Genomic DNA, 20,744 nt, shown 5'->3' on the forward strand with positions numbered 1-20,744 from the left:
CTCCGGGTTGTAAATCATTTAACCCCTTGAGATGGATCGCAGCGTGGGACTTGACTGTACAGTGGACAGGTATGGAATATTGGGATATTGTTGCTTTTTTATTTTGGAATTTTTTACAGGTGAATGAGGGCTTCGCTTAGATTGAGAGTGCAATAAAGATGTAAAACCTGTGTGTTTCATTATTTCATTAAAGGACTTTATTCTTAATGTGTGTGTGTGTGTGTGTGTGTGTTTTTAACCCTTTCAGACTGTTGGATGAATAATAGAGAGATGTCTTATTGACACCTCTCCATTATTAACCAGGTTTAATGTCACCTTACAATAGCAAGGTGACATTAACCCCTTATTACCCCATATGCCAATGCTACGGGGCAATGGGAAGAGAGAGGCTAAGTGCCAGAATTGGTGCATCTTACAGATGTGCCTTTTCTGGGGTGGCTGGGGGCAGATGTTTGAAGCCGGGGGGGGGGGGGGGCAATAACCATGGTCCCTTTCTAAGCTATTAATATCTGCCCACAGTCACTGGCTTTCCCACTCTGGTGGAGAAAATTGCGCGGGAGCCCACGCCAGTTTTTTTCGTGAACGAATCCTTTAATTTAACACCTACAGCTCCAAAATTTTACACACCCTTACTACTAACATTATTAGGGAGGGATATATAAAAATATAACTGATATGCAATGGTTTACTGTATGTAAACCGTGTCTCATATCCTGTCGGGTTCGGTAATGATTTTACAGATGCCGACAATTGAATTAGCGGTTATTCTGCTACCTATCTCTCTATGAAATATTAAGAAATATATATATGTGTCTCACTGACTATATATATGTTTTAAACAATATTTGAGGCCATGGATCCATTATATGTCCATTTTGCAAGCCGGTGAGATTTTCATACGGATACCATAAGGAGACACAGGGATACCTTTTTTGAAAAAAATTGGCACCCTCGCATTGCATAGGGATGACATACAGATCACTGTTCAGGAACATTTCTGCGTATCTCTGCCGTAAAAAATGGATCGTATTTTTATACATTATGTGTGACGCCGGCCTAAGATGAAGTATGAGAATCTCTTCTTATGCAAATCTATATTTTTCAATTTTTTTGTATGGGTTCAGTGTCATTACTTGGCAAAATGCTGCCTGCTCCCAGTTGTTTTTTTTTTTAGTAGATTTAGGAGCTGAAATTGAGTGGAAAATCAAGAAATCCTCCTCAAAATAATAATAATAATAATCTTTATTTTTGTATAGCGCTAAGTTCCCTAAATCCATGGAGTTTCTGTTCAGTTTCTGCTTTGAAAAAAAAAGTGCAAAAAAGTACTCCATGTGCATATAGCCGTTTGGTGTCTTCTTTATTACTTTTTTTTTTTTTTATTTAAATTTTTTATCAAATTTTAAAAATGATCAGGAAAAATGTCTGCCCACGTTTTTACTAGAAAAAAAATCTCTTGCAAAAAAACACATAAAATTTTTTTTTTTTATAAAAAGTGTGGAGCTCGTCAGAAACATGTATACTATATACGGACAGCAATGCAATGCCTACTCTGGAACCCTCTACCACAACACATCAGACTCTCGCCCACCATCGAAACCTTCAAAAAGAACCTGAAGACCCACCTCTTCCGACAAGCCTACAACCTGCAGTAACCACCGATCAACCAACCGCTGCACGATCAGCTCTATCCTCACCTACTGTATTCTCACCCATCCCTTGTAGATTGTGATCCTTCGCGGGCAGGGTCCTCACTCCTCCTGTACCAGTTATGACTTGTATTGTTCAAGATTATTGTACTTGTTTTTATTATGTATACCCCTCCTCACTTGTAAAGCGCCATGGAATAAATGGCGCTATAACAATAAATAATAATAATAATAATAACTGCACATGGCTCCCCTGACCTGAATTTACAGCCTATAGGCTCATTCACACATCAGTTTTTTGCGTATGAGTGCTATGCAGGTTTTTCACAGATAGTGTACGGCGCTGTTCACATAACCGTGCAAAATTGCGCAGACATGTCGATGTTGATCAGATAGGATCAAACTGCGCAACAAAAGTCAATGGGTTCGTGAAAAAATAAATAAATAAATCACACGGCACCTGCCCGTTTTTCATAGACTGATGGATAGGAGATGGTGGAGAACTTTTTTTTTTCTTATCAGAGAAAAATTGGATGAAAATGTTCAAACTCTGATGAAACTTGGGTACGAGAAGATCACGGACGTGAGGATGAGCCCTTAAATTTGGGGATGAGCGAATGGATTCCCAACCCTGGTCCACTAGCCTCATTAGTATTTCATGGCAGTCGTTCCGGGGGCCCTGAGAACCGCCTCCAATCTGCTGGGATCATAGTCATCATCGCACTGGGCCTACTAATGTAAATCCCTACAACAGCGCCTCCTAAAGGCCGAAGCTTTGCACATGTTTCTATAGTCACAAGGGGTCTCTATAGGACTCCATCCTGGATCATAAAACCCTTGTATCAATCACTCCAAATATCACAGTTGTTGTTGGAGTACAGGGAGTCTGGATAACTTCTATGTGTTGCAGGAATGACTGTTCCTATTAGTCAGCTGGCCCTTTAAATGTGCTTCATAAATGGCCTGATACCAGTCCCGCACAGCTGACACCCTTTGAGTGCAATATTTAGTGAATGGGTGTGTTTGCTGAGGGTGAGCGGCCTTGTCTGAGGATAGTTTGGAGTGGTAGGTGAGATCTAGTTACCAAGCATATAATCCTAATCTGATGTGCTGCACTCTTGGCTTTGTGATTTATATGTGGCGGTATAGTGTGTCATAGCTAGATTAGTTTGTGTTCCTACATAATCCTTCTACATAATCTATAAATGTAGGAATACTAGGGGAGAATACCTCCGATGTAGAGGAGGCGATGGCATGTGGACTAGGTGCCGCATGTGAAATCGGAGGTGTAGTGTGGCCTGCAGGTGCATGCTGTGGCTCCAGGATTATTCTATAATCCCAACTGAAAACTTTAGACATTAAGGTAAATGTTATGTCTGGTGCCAAACACAGCTTATCACCCCAAGAACACCATCCTCACAGTGAAACCTGGTGGTGGCAGCAGCATGTTGTGGGCATGTGATATAGGTGATTTACAACCCCCCCCAAAAAAACTATCCTATAACATTTTTGATGTGGGGGGCTTGGGGCCAATAAGGCAGGCAAAGTGAGCAAAAAAAAAGATAATTTGAGTATATTGGACTTTACTGAATGGGATGCACATAATATATTTGGACAGTTAACCCTGTCACCCCTGGATGATTTTATATATTTTTTTCTCTTTCCAAGAGTTTTTTTTTTTGTTCACTATATGGTAAATGACATGTGAATACTGTTCCCCAGGTCAGTATGAGTATGCGGATATCAAACGTGTATAAGTTATTGGTGGTGGAGAAAAAAACCAAATTTGTATGAAAGTTTTTGCATTTGTTGCTATTTTACTAGAACCATAGCGTTTCCATTGTTTTGTTTTCTGGGTGATGGCATGATTTTTGCGGCTTGGTCTGATGGCTTTTATACAATTTTGGGGTACATAATGTTTTAATCAGCTCTTTTCAGTAACTTTTTTTTTCTTACGCTGTTTACCTAACAGACTATTTAACTTTTTATTTTGATTGGATATTTCTGCATGCAGTGATGAAAAACACACACACACACACACACACACACACACACACACACACACACACACACACACACACACACACACACACACACACACACACACACACACACACACACACACACACACACACACACACACACACACACACACACACACTTCATTCAACCACATAGTGTACTGAATAAATTCCTTTATTTATGGGGGGGGGGGGGAATCTGACTTTTTTTTTTTTATTTTTTTATTATTGTTAACATAGCAGAGCTTCAGCCCTAGTATGTATAGCAGAGATCATTATCTCCTTTAAATGCTGGCCATGGGTGGTGTTCACAGAAGGCCCGTGCTGACAGGTACATAGGTCGTCATCAGATCCCTGTCTGACATAACAGCTTATCCGCAATCACATACCCGGGGCACTGATGGGTGTGAATTGTGACGTTCTTCCGCTTGTTAAATATTGCTGTCAGTGATCGCCTCGGGTGAGATCGCAGATCTACTTGCGGTTCTTAGGGTATGTTTCCACGTTCAGGAAACGCTGCGTTTTTGACGCTGCGTTTTTCCGCAGCGTCAAAAACGCAGCGTCCAGATGTTACAGCATAGTGGATGGGATTTCATGAAATCCAGACTCCACTATGCGTGAAAAAATGCATGCGTTTTTGCCGTGAAAACGCATGCGTGGTGCGTTTTTTTCTAAACGCAGCAAGTTGCTACTATGAGCTAAACACGCAGGTACACCGCAGGTGACCTGCCAGTGACCTCAGGTGCAGTTTTGGTCAGGATTTTACCTGCATAAAATCCTGACCAAAGCCTGAAGCAAAACTGAACGTGGAAACATACCCTTAAATGCACTTGATGTCTGATTAAATCGCTCATCAAGTGTGAGAAAAGATGGGTACTCAGCGTGCAGCCCACATCAAAGGCAGGGACACGGCCGATGACGTAAACACAAGTCATCTGTTGTGAAGGGGATATGGTGTTGATGAGTGGTTGACACCAGGTGCTACCACTGATGAGCATGTTTTTCCCTGGATAATAAGTCTTGCTGACCACCACAGCTCCTTTTTGAAGTGTAGCTGCCACTGCTAAGTATTGCGGCACTGCTCCTATTTTGCCTGTAGTCTGTTCTGTAGTACACGGCAGTAGATACTACGCTTTGTATTGTGCTTAGCAGTGTTTATATCCGGCTGCTGCCAGAGCAAAAACAAGGAAAACAGCTGATCGGAGGTGGTGCCTGTTGTCGGACCCCACCGATCCACTGTTGTTGAGCTAACCGGTACATGGCTTCATATTCTTTAATGTTGTAGATAGGGATAAGTCCATTGGGTTCAAGCTATAGTCTAACGTGGCGTTCTAGATCCGTGTTCCCCCCAACTCCGGTCCTCAAGAGCCACCAACAGGTCATGTTTTCAGGATTTCCTTAGTATTGCCCAGGTGATAATTGCATCACCTGCACGGGCAGGCATTCAATCACCTGTGCAATACTGAGGAAATCCTGAAAACATGACCTGTTGGTGGCTCTTGAGGACTGGAGTTGGGGAGCACTGCTCTAGAGTAAGACAACCCAGTATGAGACAAATGCTAATAGCCCCATTTTAGGGGATAATTGTTTTCCCAACTCGGACTAGTTCCCTGGAGCAATGTCCCTATACCCAGATAACTGCTGGAAGACCACAATAATGCCAAACAGGATGGTGGGATTTTCCCCTCTTAGATAATGTGAACCTGTGATTGTTTGTACATTATACTGTAAAACTACCGAGCCCTCTCCGATCACAGCAGCTGGACTTGTATTCTGGTTATATTTGGGCCGCAGAAAGTGCTTCTGTTGGCTGGAAACATTCATGTAACGCATGTTGGTTTTTTTGTTTTTTATAAACACATTTAAATGGATGAAAGAACTGACAGGCTGCAGATATGAGGGGAAATCTGCAGGGGAGAAAAAAAAAAACATTACTTGAGATTTCAGAAATGTCATTTGCTTTACTGATGCTGTAAAATGCTGTTGTTTGTTTTTGTTTGTTTTTTTTTTTCACCCCCCCTCCCCCCCCTCCCCCCCCCTTCCCATGACAAGAAATGCTATGTGTGCACATGCCCTAACACAGCTGGCACTGTCGGGAGGACACGGCTTCTTTGATTCGTGGGCCCCAGCACATACCCAGGCTTGCTGGGTGCAGGTGTTGGCCATGATGCATGCATCCATAGCATGCATGCGCTCCTTTGTTGCCTTGTGGCTGTTATATGCATAGTTTGGTGCAGGTTAATTATATGGAATTGACCCATAGCATAGGTGATAAACATACATGGGGTGCTATACTACTGGGCCGCTCCTGATCACTAGAACCCTTTTTTAGTGGGATTTAAAGGGATCAGTGGTCACTACTATCTATTCAGTGACCATGGGACTAGCGGTAGCACGGCATGTCGGATTACTGAGTGGCCTAGTTCCCATACACTTGTTTGAGAACTCATACATGCCTCACAACTCTTGACCAGAAATCATCAAATTTTGGTAACGCCCCAAACCACGCCCATTTGCCAAAGCTAGGACTGTCCGCTGTGTCTGGGGTAGCTGTTCCTAGAGATGAGTGGGTCAGTTCACAGGATTCTGGTCAGCGGTACCTCGTGGCTGGACGGAGACTGAAAATTTCTTACCTTCCTGTGCAGATTTTGACTGGCCAGGGTTGGCGCAACATCATATGTGCATCCTGCTCATCTCTAGTTGGGACCTGTGGACTTATTTTTTTGTTCCTTCATTCCCAATTGGAGCCGTGAGAACTCTCTTCGTTATGTACCTTCACTATATGACATCCGGGCTCTGGTGTCTGTAACAAAGAACACTACCAACCTTCTCAGGTTTTTGCATCTTTGCTTTTTTTTTTTTTTTTTTTTTTTTTACTTTTCCTCCTGATTTGATGCCTTTCCGGTGCAAATGTGAAGCTGTGTTTTTAATGTGTTTGTAAAAGTATGTAAGTTTTGATACTGCACTTCAGAGTAACTGCAGTTTATTATGTTTTTTTTATGCTCCACATAAAAGAAAAGAGACAAAAATGCACTAAAACGGCATAGTTCAGCCGCATGTTTAGACCAAAGGGGGCACAGTTTTCACGTAGTGATATCTACTTTGCTTGGACTGTTAAACATGGCAGAATTTCTGTGCAGAAAATACGCAGCATTTATGCTACTTGTGAACACTGCCTAAATGTCCAAGCAAAGTGGATGCGACTTCATGAAATATCCGCCTTCTGTGGTCTAAAGATAATGCTGAACTCTGTGGTTTTGGTGCATTTTTTTTTTCTTTAGGCTTCAGAAAAAAAGCTGTTGTATTCTTAATCTCATAATCAAAGCGATTCATATCTGCATCAAATAAGGGGAAAAGAACGCAGCATTTAAACTGCATGTGAACACTGCCTAAATATTACATTTTTGACTTTTCAACTTCTAAACCCCCCAGAGCTTTTTTCAGTTTTGCGGGTTTTTTTGCTCCCCTTCTTCCAGAGAACGTAACTTTTTTTTTTTTTTTTTTTTCCTGTCAATATGGCCTTGTGAGGGCTTATATTGTGTGGGATGAGTTGTACTTTTGAACGCCACCATTGTTTTTACCTTGTCGTGTACTAGAAAACGGGGGGGGGGGGGAACGGTTTGCGGTGAAATTGCAAATAAGTGATCACACACTTGTTTTTTGTTTGGCCTTTTTGCTAGGTTCACTTAATACTAAAACTGACCTGCCATTATGATTTTCCAGGTCATTACGAGTTTATAGACACCAAACATGTCTAGGTTTTTGTTTTTTTTTCTTAATCTAAGTGTTGAAAAAAAAATTCCTGTGTTTTTTTTTTTTTTTTTTGTTTTTTTTAAAGTGCGCCATTTTCTGATACCCATAGCGTCTCCATTTTTCGTGAATTTGGGTTGGTTGAGGGCTTATCTTTTGCGTGCCGAGCTGACGTTTTTAATGAGAACATTTTGGTGCAGATAGAATCTTTTGATCGCCCGCTATTGCATTTTAATGCAGTGTAGCGACTACCAAAAAAGTGATTTTGGCGGTTTGAATTTTTTTTTCTCATTACGCCGTTTAGCAATCAGGTTAATCCTTTTTTTACCCTTCGCCATGACAGCACCCACTGGAGAGATAGGGATCCGCCCCAAGGAACAGGAAACCTACAGAGACATAAAAGGGGGCGGTCCCCCTCTCCTCCTCAGTTTAGGTTTCCTGTTCCCAGGGGACAGGATCTCTGGATTCTTCGAACTACAGGCATACCTGGGCTACACGCATCCGCCTGTGCGGTGTCCGCGAGAACGGCAGGGGATGCAGTCCAGAAGCAGCGTCGGGGGAGATTCCGCTAGACGGCTCCCCCCTCGTCTGGCCGGCATATGGAACGCATGGTCCGGGAGGCTGCTCGATTCCACAGGCATTGCGGCAGATGTGCGGCCCTAAAAGGAGCTCCAAACGCGGACCGCCAGGTATGAGGTCCGAGTTCTGAGGCACAGCTGCAGCGGCAGCCGGCACACCGCTCCATAGCGCAGGCCGGACAAAGATGGCGGCCGCGCGTGCGTGGTGGGGGGGAAAACATCCCCATACTGCCCCGGGGCCGGTGAGCACTTCCGGGTCACCCACACAGCGGTGAGGGAAAGCGCGGTTTCGCGCATGCGCAGTACACCGCTGAAGAAAAAAAAAAAAAAAAAAAAAATTGATTGAGACCGGATCTTGGCCTATAAAAAGGGGGAAGTTGCAAACGCACAGGCGATGCAACATGTCGTCCCCAGGCAAGACTGTGGACCCAGCAGGTGAGCCAGCCAGCAGAAGGTCCTCAGATGCCAGCCACAGGAGTGAGACCAAGGATTCAAGATCCAGAAAGTCGCAGCCTCCTATTTCGGTACCGTACAGCTTCACTGGGTGAGTGTGATTTCCCCTCTGCCTATAAAGCTGACACCCTTTTCCACAAATGTCTTCTTCTCCCAGGCCAAAAAGAGACAGAAATCTAAGCACAAGCAATGTGCGTTATGTGACGAGCCTCTCCCAGATTCCCACCCCAAAAAACTCTGCAATCAGTGTATGGCGGAAACAATGCAGAGTCCATCTATGTCGGTCACAGATATACGGGCCATAATTAGAGAGGAGTTACAGGCCATCTCACAAGCCAGTACCCCCCCTAAAAAATCCGGGAAAGAAAAGGCTATATCCAGCTCTGAGTCCGAGGAGGAAGGCGTTATCCACTCAGACTCCTCGCAGGCGTCATCCTCTTCCTCAACACATTCCGACATTGAGGGTCGAGCTTGTTTTCCTCTTGATGGGGTGGACAACCTAGTAAAGTCCATCAGGAATACTATAGGTTGTGAGGATACAAAAGACGACCAAACTGCACAAGACATCATGTTTGCAGGGTTGGCGGAGAGGAAGAGAAGAGCATTCCCAGTAATTCCGGCGGTTAAGGCTCTGATAAAGAGGGAGTGGGAGAAACAGGACCAGAGAGGTTTTCTCCCGTCAGCCTCCAAAAGGAAGTACCCCTTTAATGATGAGGAGTTAATTTCATGGACTAAAATCCCTAAGGTGGACGCTGCAGTCGCCTCCACCTCAAAACAGTCAGCCCTACCAGTCGAGGATGCGGGCCTACTTTCTGATCCTCTAGATCGGAAGGCAGAATCGTCACTGAAACGATAATGGGAGGCTTCCACGGGCATATTTAAGCCATCAATTGCCAGCACGTGCACAGCTAGATCCATGCTTGTGTGGATTGATCAGCTGGATCAACAAATCGAACAGGGGGTCTCCAGACAAAAATTGCGGGATGCGATACCACTAATTAGAGGTGCAGCAGCATTCATGGCCGATGCTTCAGCTGACTCTCTTCACCTTGCAGCAAGGTCAGCCGGTCTAATTAATAATGCCAGACGTGCGTTATGGATGAAGAGCTGGAAGGGGGATACGCAGTCAAAGGTTAAGATCTGCGCTATTCCGTGTGAGGGTGAGTTTTTGTTTGGGAAAGCATTAGACGAGATCCTCAAAAAAGCAAAAGAGAGGAAAAAAGCCTTCCCTGACCCCTCAATTCCTTTCTATAGGAAGACCTTTAGGAAGAGGCCGTTCGGGAAAAGAACACAAAATGAAAGATCGTCACGATGGGCCACAAGAGAGGGAAAACAGGGTGGCACTATGTTCAAAGGCCCCCCCTTCCGTAGAGACAACAAATTCTGAAACACCAGACACCCCAGTAGGGGGCAGGTTAAAATTTTTCTTTCCCCAATGGCGAAAAATCACGTCAAGTTCCTGGGTGCTAAATATTATTAAGGAAGGAATGAAAATAGAATTCCTCCAAATTCCCCATGATTCCTTTATTTTAACAGCCCTTTCCTCACCAGTGCAACAGAAGGCCCTTGAGCTAGAAATTAGAAGTCTTATAGTTAAAAATGTTTTAGTTAGGGTGCCAAAGGGACAAGAGGGTAGAGGGTTCTACTCTCCGTTATTTTTAATCCCTAAACCCGATGGTTCATTTCGAACAATTATAAATCTTAAAAAACTCAATACGTTTATTAAAAATTATACGTTTAAAATGGAGTCTATTAGATCGGCCATTAAGCTCCTTTTCCCAAATTGTAGAATGGGCGGCATTGATTTAAAAGATGCCTACTACCATCTCCCTATCCATAGTAGGTATCAAAAATACTTAAGAGTGGCAGTAACTCTTGAGGGGGAGATTCATCATTTCCAGTATACAGCCATGCCCTTCGGTCTCTCCACGGCACCCAGGATCTTCACGAAGGTAATGTTAGAAGTAATGGCCTACCTTCGCCAGAGAGACACATTAATCATTCCCTACTTAGATGATTTTTTAGTTGTAGGAAATTCATCCCTTCAGTGTGCGGAACGATTAGCTGACACTGTCTCGTCCTTAGAAAGCCTGGGCTGGATCGTCCACTATAAAAAATCCAGACTCACCCCACTTTCCCTTCAGACATTTTTGGGATTTAGTCTAGATTCCATAAAGCAAAAATGTCTACTTCCCCAAGAAAAAATATCTCTTATAGAGGGTAAAGTTGTGGCGGCCATTCACAAACCTCAAATGTCCCTGAGAGCAGGAATGTCCTTGCTAGGATCCCTCTCCTCCTGTACTCCAGCCGTTCAGTGGGCACAACTTCATACCCGAACATTACAACATCAGATACTTCGGGAACAGAGAAAATTTCTGGGGCACCTTGAATCGAAAATAACTTTATCCGAGAAAGTCTTATCCTCCTTAGAATGGTGGCTAAATAAAGACAACCTAGCGGGGGGTGTCCCTTGGGTAATATCACCATCCCACACGATAACTACGGACGCTAGTCCCCACGGGTGGGGCGCACACATGGGAGATAGATTCTGCCAGGGAACCTGGGATAAGAATGAAGATTTATATTCATCAAACCTAAAAGAATTAAATGCGGTAAACTATGCACTGCGTCAATTTCTCCCACAGCTACGAGGAAGCCACGTCCGAATCTGTTCAGACAACACTACGACAGTGGCGTATTTAAACAAACAAGGCGGCACAAGATCAGACGCTCTAATGTCTTCCGCAAACAGTACCTTAATCCTGGCCGAAAAGCATCTGTTGTCCCTCTCGGCAGTCCACATCAAAGGAGAGGACAATCAACAAGCGGACTTCCTAAGTCGACACACTCTTCATCAAGGAGAATGGTGTCTCAATCCTTACATTTTCCACAAGATAACATTGTTATGGGGCAAACCCCAAATAGACCTGTTCGCTACAAAACAAAACAAACAAGTCCACAAATTCGCATCTCGGTCCCGTGCAGATCACCCGGACATTCTAGATGCTCTTCAAACACCATGGCAATTCAAGCTGGCGTATGCTTTCCCTCCGATAATTCTGCTTCCACAAGTAATACGGAAAATCAGGGAAGAGCAGGCCAGGATAATACTAATAGCGCCATTCTGGCCCAAGAGACCATGGTTCTCGTGCCTGCGGTCGATGTCGGTGACGGATCCTTGGGTCCTTCCCTCAATCCCAAACCTTCTCTCCCAGGGACCTTTCTTCCACCCTCAGGTGGACAGCCTCCACCTGACGGCCTGGAATTTGAAAGGCAGATATTAAATTCCAGGGGGTTTTCAAAGGGCCTAATTGATACACTCCTGCTTAGCAGGAAACCATCTACAACAAAAATTTACACCAAAGTATGGAAGAAGTTTCTTCAGTTCCATACTAGTTCAAACCCCTCTGAAGTCCCAATAAAATCTGTACTAGAATTTCTGCAGAAAGGGAAAGAGTTAGGTCTGTCAGTTAACACACTAAAGGTCCAGGTGTCCGCTCTGGGTGCCCTCTATGGCCATAATATTGCTGGTAATAAATGGGTATCCCGCTTCATCACGGCCTGTGAACGAGTTACTCCTATCCACATACCTAGAGTAGCTCCGTGGGATCTAAACCTAGTCTTAGACTCTCTAACAGAATCTCCGTTTGAGCCTATAGACACAGCATCTTTAAAACACTTGTCGTTAAAAACAGCCTTCTTAGTAGCCTTAACATCGGCTAGAAGAGTCAGCGACATTCAGGCCTTGTCGATAGATCAACCTTACCTTCTCACATTTCATGACAGACTAATCTTAAAACCGGACCCCCTATACCTTCCTAAGGTAGCAGGGAAGTTCCACAGGTCACAGGAGATATATCTTCCTACTTTCTTTAAAGACCCCTCTACTCCTGAAGAACAAAAATTCCATACTCTAGACGTCAGGAGAGTAGTTTTGCAATATATTGAGAAAACTAGTAGTTGGAGGCAGAGTAGGGCTCTGTTCATATCCTTCCAGGGCAAAAAGAAAGGATATGGAGTCACAAGAGCAACATTATCCAGGTGGATAAGAGACGCTATCCGGTTGGCCTATTCCATGAAAAATGAAGAACCTCCGGAGGGCATCAAAGCACATTCCACCAGAGCCATGGCTTCTTCCTGGGCCGAAAAAGGGAACGTGCCAATCGAAGATATATGTAAGGCTGCAACTTGGTTGGCTCCTTCCACTTTCTATAATCACTACAGGCTCGACCTGTCTTCCGACTCTGACCTACACTTTGGCAGGACTATCCTCAGCACGGTGTTGGTCTCTGGAAATCTCTCCAGTGGGTGCTGTCATGGCGAAGGGTAAATAGCCGGATTACTTACGGTAATGCTCTTTTAATGAGTCCATGACAGCACCCAGTCACATCCCTCCCTAATAAAAGCCAATGTAATTACTTCTATGAAGTTTATATTCTGATGATACATTGTGATGATTGACTAACACTGGCGGTCCTCCGGGTACTCTGAAATTAAACTGAGGAGGAGAGGGGGACCGCCCCCTTTTATGTCTCTGTAGGTTTCCTGTTCCTTGGGGCGGATCCCTATCTCTCCAGTGGGTGCTGTCATGGACTCATTAAAAGAGCATTACCGTAAGTAATCCGGCTATTTTTTTTTTTTTTCTTTTTTGATCGTGTGATTCTAAACATGGCTATAACAAATGTGTTTGATTTTTATTTTACTGATTTATTTTGAATGGGGTGAAAGGGGGTGGTTTAAACTTTAATTTTTTTTTTTTTACACCTTTGGCATGCTTCAATAGTCTCCATAGGAGACTAGAAGCTGTCACAACCCGATTGGCTCTGCTACATAGAGGCGATGTTCAGATCGCCTCTATATAGCAGATTTACTCACTTGCTATAAGCACCGACCACTAGGTGGAGCCCACAGCAAGCCGGCACTGACTTGCACTTGACTGGGTGTCTTTGTTAGGGTATGTTTCCACGGTCAGGTTTGCTTCAGGCTTTGGTCAGGATTTTATGCAGGTAAAATCCTGACCAAAACTGCACCTGAGGTCACTGGCAGGTCACCTGCGGTGTACCTGCGTGTTTTGCTCATAGTAGCAACATGCTGCGTTTAGAAAAAACGCACCACGCATGCGTTTTCGCGGCAAAAACGCATGCGTTTTTTAACGCATAGTGGAGTCTGGATTTCATGAAATCCCATCCACTATGCTGTAACATCTGGACGCTGCGTTTTTGACGCTGCGGAAAAACGCAGCGTCAAAAACGCAGCGTTTCCTGAACGTGGAAACATACCCTTAGATTTTTGGGTTGTGGTTTATATTGGGATGGGACCCAGGTCTATCTCGGTCGCTACATCATTGTTAACCCTTTAGCATTCATGTATGGTTTACCATTACCTGCTTAGCTAAATCGTGCTATTCTTGGGCTACTCTCTTGCTAATATTTGTAAAGAATTACTCAGCCTCTTAATTCCCTCATCTTGCTCTAGAGCCTATACACTTAAATATTCTTTGATCTGCTCAAATGCCCCCGTGTTATATATAGGGTGTCAAAATATGTTCATGTAACAGGTGTCAGGGCTTTAATGGCAGAACTATCAGTCCATTAGAGAGGGTTGTTCAATTATGCTTTGTATGTTTACATTTTTCTTGTGGTGCATCTAAGTGCGGTGTGCAGACCACCAGGTGTCATGACAACTTATTGGTGCCCGGTAATCACTTGACAGGGCTGCCGATGGGCAGGATCAATGGCGCGTGGCCAGCAAGTGATAAATGGCGCCGTCCGTGATTCACAGCGGCATTTAACTGGTTAACAGCCACGGCTGGATCTCTGATCCACACATGGCTGTTGGAAGCACTTGATGGCTGACTAAATCAATCAAGTGTGGGGAAAGATGCGGGCTCAGCACAAGCGCGCATCAATGATGTAAATATGTTTAGGGAGGGCTTCACACTGCTGATAAAATGGTCTTTGTTGCCCATAGCAACCAATTTTCCTGTAAGAAGTCTCTGATTAATTGTGGTTTAATACTGTACAAACCACGCAAGGGAAAGGGGGCTATTATAGGGTCCTATCCTATACTTGTGGGTATGTAATATATATTGCGTTTCTTTCCGGAATGCGTTTCCAATGCAGAAAAAAACGCAGCTTGTGCACAAAAAAATGCGGAATGCATTAAATGATGGGATGAATACGTAAGCTTTTTTAGTGCTTTTTTTCCCATGGAAAACAGCAGAAAAAACTCAAAATCGCTAAAAATCCTTAAAGGGCTGGTCTAAAACTAAAATTTATTTTAATGTAGTAATTTAATCTTTTTTTCTAAAATACTACACTGTGTGCAGAATTATTAGGCAAGTTGTATTTTAGAGGATTGTTTTTTATTATTGATCAACAACTATGTTCTCAATCAACCCAAAAGACTCATAAATATCAAAGCTTAATATTTTTGGAAGTTGGAGTGGGTTTTTTTTTTTCTAGATTTGTCTATCTTAGGAGGATATCTGTTTGTGCAGGTAACTATTACTGTGCAGAATTATTAGGCAACTTAATAAAAACCAAATATATTCCCATCTCACTTGTTTATTTTCACCAGGTAAACCAATATAACTGCACACAATTTAGAAATAAACATTTCTGACATGCAAAAACAAAACCCCAAAAAACTAGTGACCAATATAGCCACCTTTCTTTACGATGACTCAGCAGCCTCCATCCATAGATTGTCAGTTGCTTGATCTGTTTACGACCAACGTTGCGTGCAGCAGCCACCACAGCCTCCCAGACACTGTTCCGAGAGGTGGACTGTTTTCCCTCCCTGTAGATCTCACATTTTATGAGGGACCACAGGTTCTCTATGGGGTTCAAATCAGGTGAACAAGGGGGCCATGTCATTATTTTTTTTCTTCTTTGAGACCTTTACTGGCCAGCCACGCTGTGGAGTAGCTGGAGGCATGTGATGGAGCATGTTTTTCTTGAACGATACTGACTTCTTCCTGTACCACTGCTTGAAGAAGTTGTCTTCCAGAAACTGGCAGTAGGTCTGGGAGTTGAGCTTCACTCCATCCTCAACCCGAAAAGGTCCCACAAGTTCATCTTTGATCCCAGCCCATACCAGTACCCCACCTCCACCTTGCTGGAGTCGGAGTGGAGCTCTCTGCCCGTTACTGATCCAGCCTCTGGACCATCCATCTGGCCCATCAAGAGTCACTCTCATTTCACCAGTCCATAAAACCTTTGAAAAGTCAGTCTTAAGATATTTCTTGGCCCAGTCTTGACATACTATCTTATGTTTCTTGTTCAGAGGTTGTCGTTTTTCAGCCTTCCTTACCTTGGCCATGTCCCTGAGTATCACACACCTTCTGCTTTTTGTTACTCCAGTAACGTTGCAGCTCTGAAATATGGCACAACTGGTGGCAAATGTCATCTTGGCAGCTTCACGCTTCATTTTCCTCAAATCATGGACAGTTATTTTGCGCCTTTTTTGCCCAACACGCTTCTTGTGACCCTGTTGGCTATTTGCCATGAAACGCTTGATTGTTCGGTGATCACGCTTCAAAGGTTTGGCAATTTCAAGACTGCTGCATCCCTCTGCAAGACATCTCACAATTTTGGACTTTTCAGAGCCCGTCATCTCTCTTCTGACCCATTTTGACTTAGGACTGGAAGTTGCCTAGTTACGCACACCTTATATAGGGTTTTGATGTCATTAGACAACACCCCTCCTCATTAGAGATGCACATAACCTGATTTACTTAATTGGTAGTTGGCTCTCAAGCCTGAACAGCTTGGAGAAGGACAACATGTATAAAAAGGATCATGTGATCAAAATACAACTTGCCTAATAATTCTGCACACAGTGTAAAAGTAAAAAGTCTCTATTGTTAGATTACTGCTTATTTTTTTTTTTTTTTGTGTTGGTTTTTTTTGTAGGTTAGTTTCTAAAACTTCCTCCTTGCTGTTGCATTGTTTGTGCATGCTGGGAAACTCAAGCGAGCCATCAGGGGGCAGAGGCTGCAGTAACTGCACCAGTTTCTGCCCTTCCACTGATACATTCCTGATATGTCTGTTTTCAGGGGCTTGTCTAGTCTCTGCTCTCAGCGTACATCTGTTGTTAATTCCGATGTGCTTTGTAGATTTTTATCCTGTGCGATATGCACAGTGACGCTGCTGTCACATTAGCAGTATTTGGTCAGTATTTTACATCAGTATTTGTAAGCCAAAACCAGGAGTGGGTGATAAATGCAGAAGTGGTGCAGATGTTTCTATTATACTTTTCCTCTAAGGGTGAGTGTCCACGGTCAGTAAACGCTGCGTGTTTGACGCTGCAGCGTCAAACACGCAGCGTCCAGATGTTCCAGCATAGTGGAGGGGATTATTTGAAATCTCGTGTCCACTATGCGTGGAAACACGCACGCGGCGGGCCTGCGACTCCGGACATGCTGCGCGTCTTTTCAGATCGCAGCATGTCCGTACACCTTGCGGGGACGCAGCGTCCCCGCAAGGCATAACACAGGGCCCTATGGGAGGGGGGCGATGATCCCGGATGTGTACAGTTAACACATCCGGCATCATCGCGTCCCAGAAGGGGGCGGGGCTTAGCGCCAAGCGGCTTCGCCGCTCCAGCGATGCCGCCGGCCATCCTGAACGTGGACACGCAGCCTTATTGTTTCACTCCTGGTTTTGCCTTACAAATACAGATGTAAAGTACTGACCAAATACTGCTATTGTGACCGCAGCCTAACAGTGCTCTCGCTCTGACTCTGATCAGAAGTGATGAGCTGGCAAGAGTGCACTGTCAATGCACATGGTAAGAATACCTGGCATGCAGGAAAATCAAAGACCAGCACCACCCCTGTAAGTGACGTCAGGACAGGTGTATGTGAGCATGTGCTGTAAAGCCTCCTCTGCAGACTCGTATTTTATGTATTGTCATTCAGAAAGACATGGTGAACAGCGCTGTAAGCGGCCTCTTCTTGCCTAAACACTCTTTGATATCTCCAGTATTTTATCCGACAGGGTGGAAAGTAATGTGTGCAGCCTCAAGGTTACTAGTTGGTGGACATTTAATTCTATACTTGCCTTTCTAGACAAAACTATTGTGATTGCATTGATGATGACATTTCCTGTAGTTATAAGTGTTCCCCAGGAAAATTAAAATAAGTGAGCAATTGTATATCAGCCTACCGGTGTTATGGAAGTTTATACATTTACTAACATTTTTATTATACTTGGATCAAATTTGTAAATAGTATTTGTACAAAGACCAGCAACTTTACTTCATTTTTTTTTTTTCCTCCCCTAACAGGTTATAACTTAAACTGTTAATGTTGTACTGACGCTTGTTAACATGGATCTCAACTCGGAACAGATTGTAAGTGATTTCTATGACAAAATTATTGTGGTCCAAATGGGAGTATTTCTACTAAACACTAAAAAGGATTCTGTGTGGTTTTTAGTGAGCAGAAAATAACAATGTAGGAACTCGGAGGGGCGCTCGCATGCACTTGAGTGGGATCACTAGTTTCTCCCTTCTCATAAAGTTTACACTGTTGTCACAATTTTGCCAAAAAACAATGATTTAACATTCTAAGTGGGCATAAACGATGTGATTAATGATAAGCGGGCAAATCATAGCGTGTAAGATAAAATAATGCCCCAAAGGTGCCACATTTCCTTTAAGCCTAAGCCATATCTTCATATTGAGCTCCAAAAATTGGGATCTGATCTTCTCGCATGAATCATGTTTCATCTTGATGGTAACTGATCTTGGGTGGAATCATAATGGTTCCACCTAAGATTCTAGGCTGGGGGCTTACCGATCGGTGTGCAAAGTCCATGGTGCTTGAGGTGGCCCAATACCACAACTCCATTAATGTAGGTTTGGGTCCTGCTATAGATTCAGTATTAAGTGGAGAAACCAGGTTACAACTCTGAGCCAACACTGGAGGGGCGCCTATGACTTCATGTTGATGGCAGTAGAAGGTCCTCCTCAACTACTGGCTGGTGGATGATCGTGACACTGGTGATTAAATTAATCTTAGTTATCGTAGAACCTTACCTTATCCACAATAAGTCTCTCCTCTTTGTAGCTGCCAGAGGATTTTTATCTGGCAGAAGAAGATTCCTTGCTGGAAGAAATGGTTGAAGAAGATGAAGACATAGACTTGTACAACGAGGTGACTTTTGGATTAGGTAGGACTTTGCCTGTAAAGCAGAATAATGTGGGAACCTGTAAATGAAATATCACTGGTGCAGAACTTTGCATCTGCTTTGTTTGCAATGAGTGGATACCTAGATTTCTTTTTTTCACTGCATGGTTCATACAGTTGTCAATATGGTTTAATAGGTTTTGGACATATTTAAAAATTCAAGGGCATCAAGAAGCATGACTGGTGTCCGTTATAGTTCCATCACCCTGGCTGGCCAAACTTGTCCTTCATTCTGATGATGGCATTGTTGAACTGGCCAGTCTATGGGACTGTTACTAACCTACAAGTTGACATTGCACCCTAGATGACTGTTGGCGAAACATACTGTAAGTTTGGCCAACAACCCTTATTGTCCACCGTGCATCTCTAAAAAGAAAAAGGGAGTAAGCAGCTGGCAGGCAGCTTTTGCTGCAGCTGATCTTCTGAGAAAGATTGGACATGTGGAATTCCAACATGAGTAACCCTTCTTTTTCTGAATTGCCCCCTATACAAACTTTATTGTCAAACTGGACCATAAATAGTGCCTTTTAATAAACTAGGCGCAGCTTACGGCACGCTTCAGATTGGTGAAACATCACTCTTTGCAATTGTTTAAGTATTATACACTTTCAATTTGTTGACCACTTGTGTAATGAATCTTTAATTTTCGTTTTAAGTTTCTATTATATTTTTCTATTTTTCAAAGATCATGAATCTGAAGAGGAAACTCCTAAGGAAGAGAATCCTTCAGGCCAACAACCTGAAATAATTGAAGATGTAGAAGATAAAAACGGAAAGGAAATGCCACCTGTGGAGATAGCGGATGTAGAGGACACTCAAGATGTGAACGCTGTGGTGGACTCCATGAAAGTCGTCACCCTATCTGAGGAAATGGAGGGTCATGTTGACTACTCAAAAAACACTGACTTGGGAGATCCAGCAGTGATGAAGGCTATTCATGGGCAGCCAACTTTGGAGGTAATGTTCAAGGAAAGTGTGAGACTACCTACAATAGACCCTAGCTCGTAATTAAGAAAAAAAATAAAATCTAAGCCTATTGAATTAAGCTTATAAAAAATGCAATATTTCCTGGTGGCCTGACTTTCGCATACCATGTATACTACCGGACAAGTGATAGTTTTGATAAGCTGTCTAGAAAGTCAGGTTGGCAACCTTGCTGGTCAACAAAGTAGCACACTTTTTTTTTTTTTTTTTTTTTATTTTTTTTGGTTGTCTCCACTTTTGCAAAAGTTTCCTCATATTAAATACTGTATATTACTGCCTTCTTGTTGTTGCACTCCAATCAAATGGTGCCCTTAATAAAAATTGTCATATATTCAAATAACTGATAAGTGGCCTCTATTATCCCACCATAAGCGTTAGCCTGTGTGGCACGAACGTAACACTTCTTCATTTCTGGGGTATTCTAATGTCCAAGATCTTATCCCACTGCAGAAGAGTTAACTATAGTTCAGGAGCACTATACTACATTTCTAATTGGAGGCATTTGCAAATATTACGCTTACTACATATCTGGAAAGGATCTTGGAGATGGGAATACCCCTTTTTGAAGTTAATCTGTCAAGTCACTTCAGTGTAGCCTACAAATAGTATCCTTAAATGGAGCTTGGGCAGCCTTTTCAGGTTGGGTACTTTTTTTTTTTTTTTTTTTAAATTTCCCAGGATGTCCCACATGACACAAGGCAGCCCTTTTCATCCTCTAGGTATAGGAAACACAGGAGGTAAAAATTCCCTGCCCCCCTCCAACTCGCCCTCAGTGTTTTTCCTGTCTTTATCAGGACAGACGCAAGAGTGAAGTGCACATTGGCGCAAAGATTACCTGGAAGCTTAGAGGAATCAATCTTGTCACTTCCCTTGTTTAGATGCTCTGGGCTGATGTCTTGCTGGGTAGGGGTCCCTCAGCCAGGTCAGTAGAGGGGATGTTGCTCCTAACTCCGCAGCTTCCCTCTGGAGGGCTCTCAGCACCGAGCTGCAGCTGAGCCTCCGGTGACGCGCATGGCATGAGTTCCAGCGCTTCTGGTCGGGACACTTGTATGTCCTGTCATAAGATAGATGGAGGAAGCATTTTCTTACTACTCCAAGCAGGACCTAGAGGGAGCAG

At 43.4% G+C, this 20,744-nt stretch overlaps 1 protein-coding gene across 2 annotated transcripts in view; it reads left to right on the plus strand.

Annotated features, from left to right (window-relative positions):
• The first annotated feature begins 2,627 nt into the window (after positions 1-2,627).
• Positions 2,628-20,744, plus strand: part of PATL2 (PAT1 homolog 2) — a 53,711-nt gene continuing 35,594 nt past the window's right edge. The window contains exons 1-4 of one of the 2 annotated variants that reach the window (XM_077293926.1): positions 2,628-2,711; positions 17,740-17,805; positions 18,524-18,626; positions 19,329-19,600. In XM_077293926.1, the coding sequence (XP_077150041.1) occupies positions 17,782-17,805; positions 18,524-18,626; positions 19,329-19,600 (399 nt within the window). In that variant the 5' untranslated portion in view covers positions 2,628-2,711; positions 17,740-17,781. Of the gene's footprint in view, positions 3,010-17,739; positions 17,806-18,523; positions 18,627-19,328; positions 19,601-20,744 lie in introns of both variants that reach the window. The other variant, XM_077293927.1, reaches the window with a different exon arrangement.

This window comes from Ranitomeya variabilis, chromosome 3, assembly GCF_051348905.1.
Source record: "Ranitomeya variabilis isolate aRanVar5 chromosome 3, aRanVar5.hap1, whole genome shotgun sequence".
Taxonomy (NCBI): Eukaryota; Metazoa; Chordata; class Amphibia; order Anura; family Dendrobatidae; genus Ranitomeya; species Ranitomeya variabilis.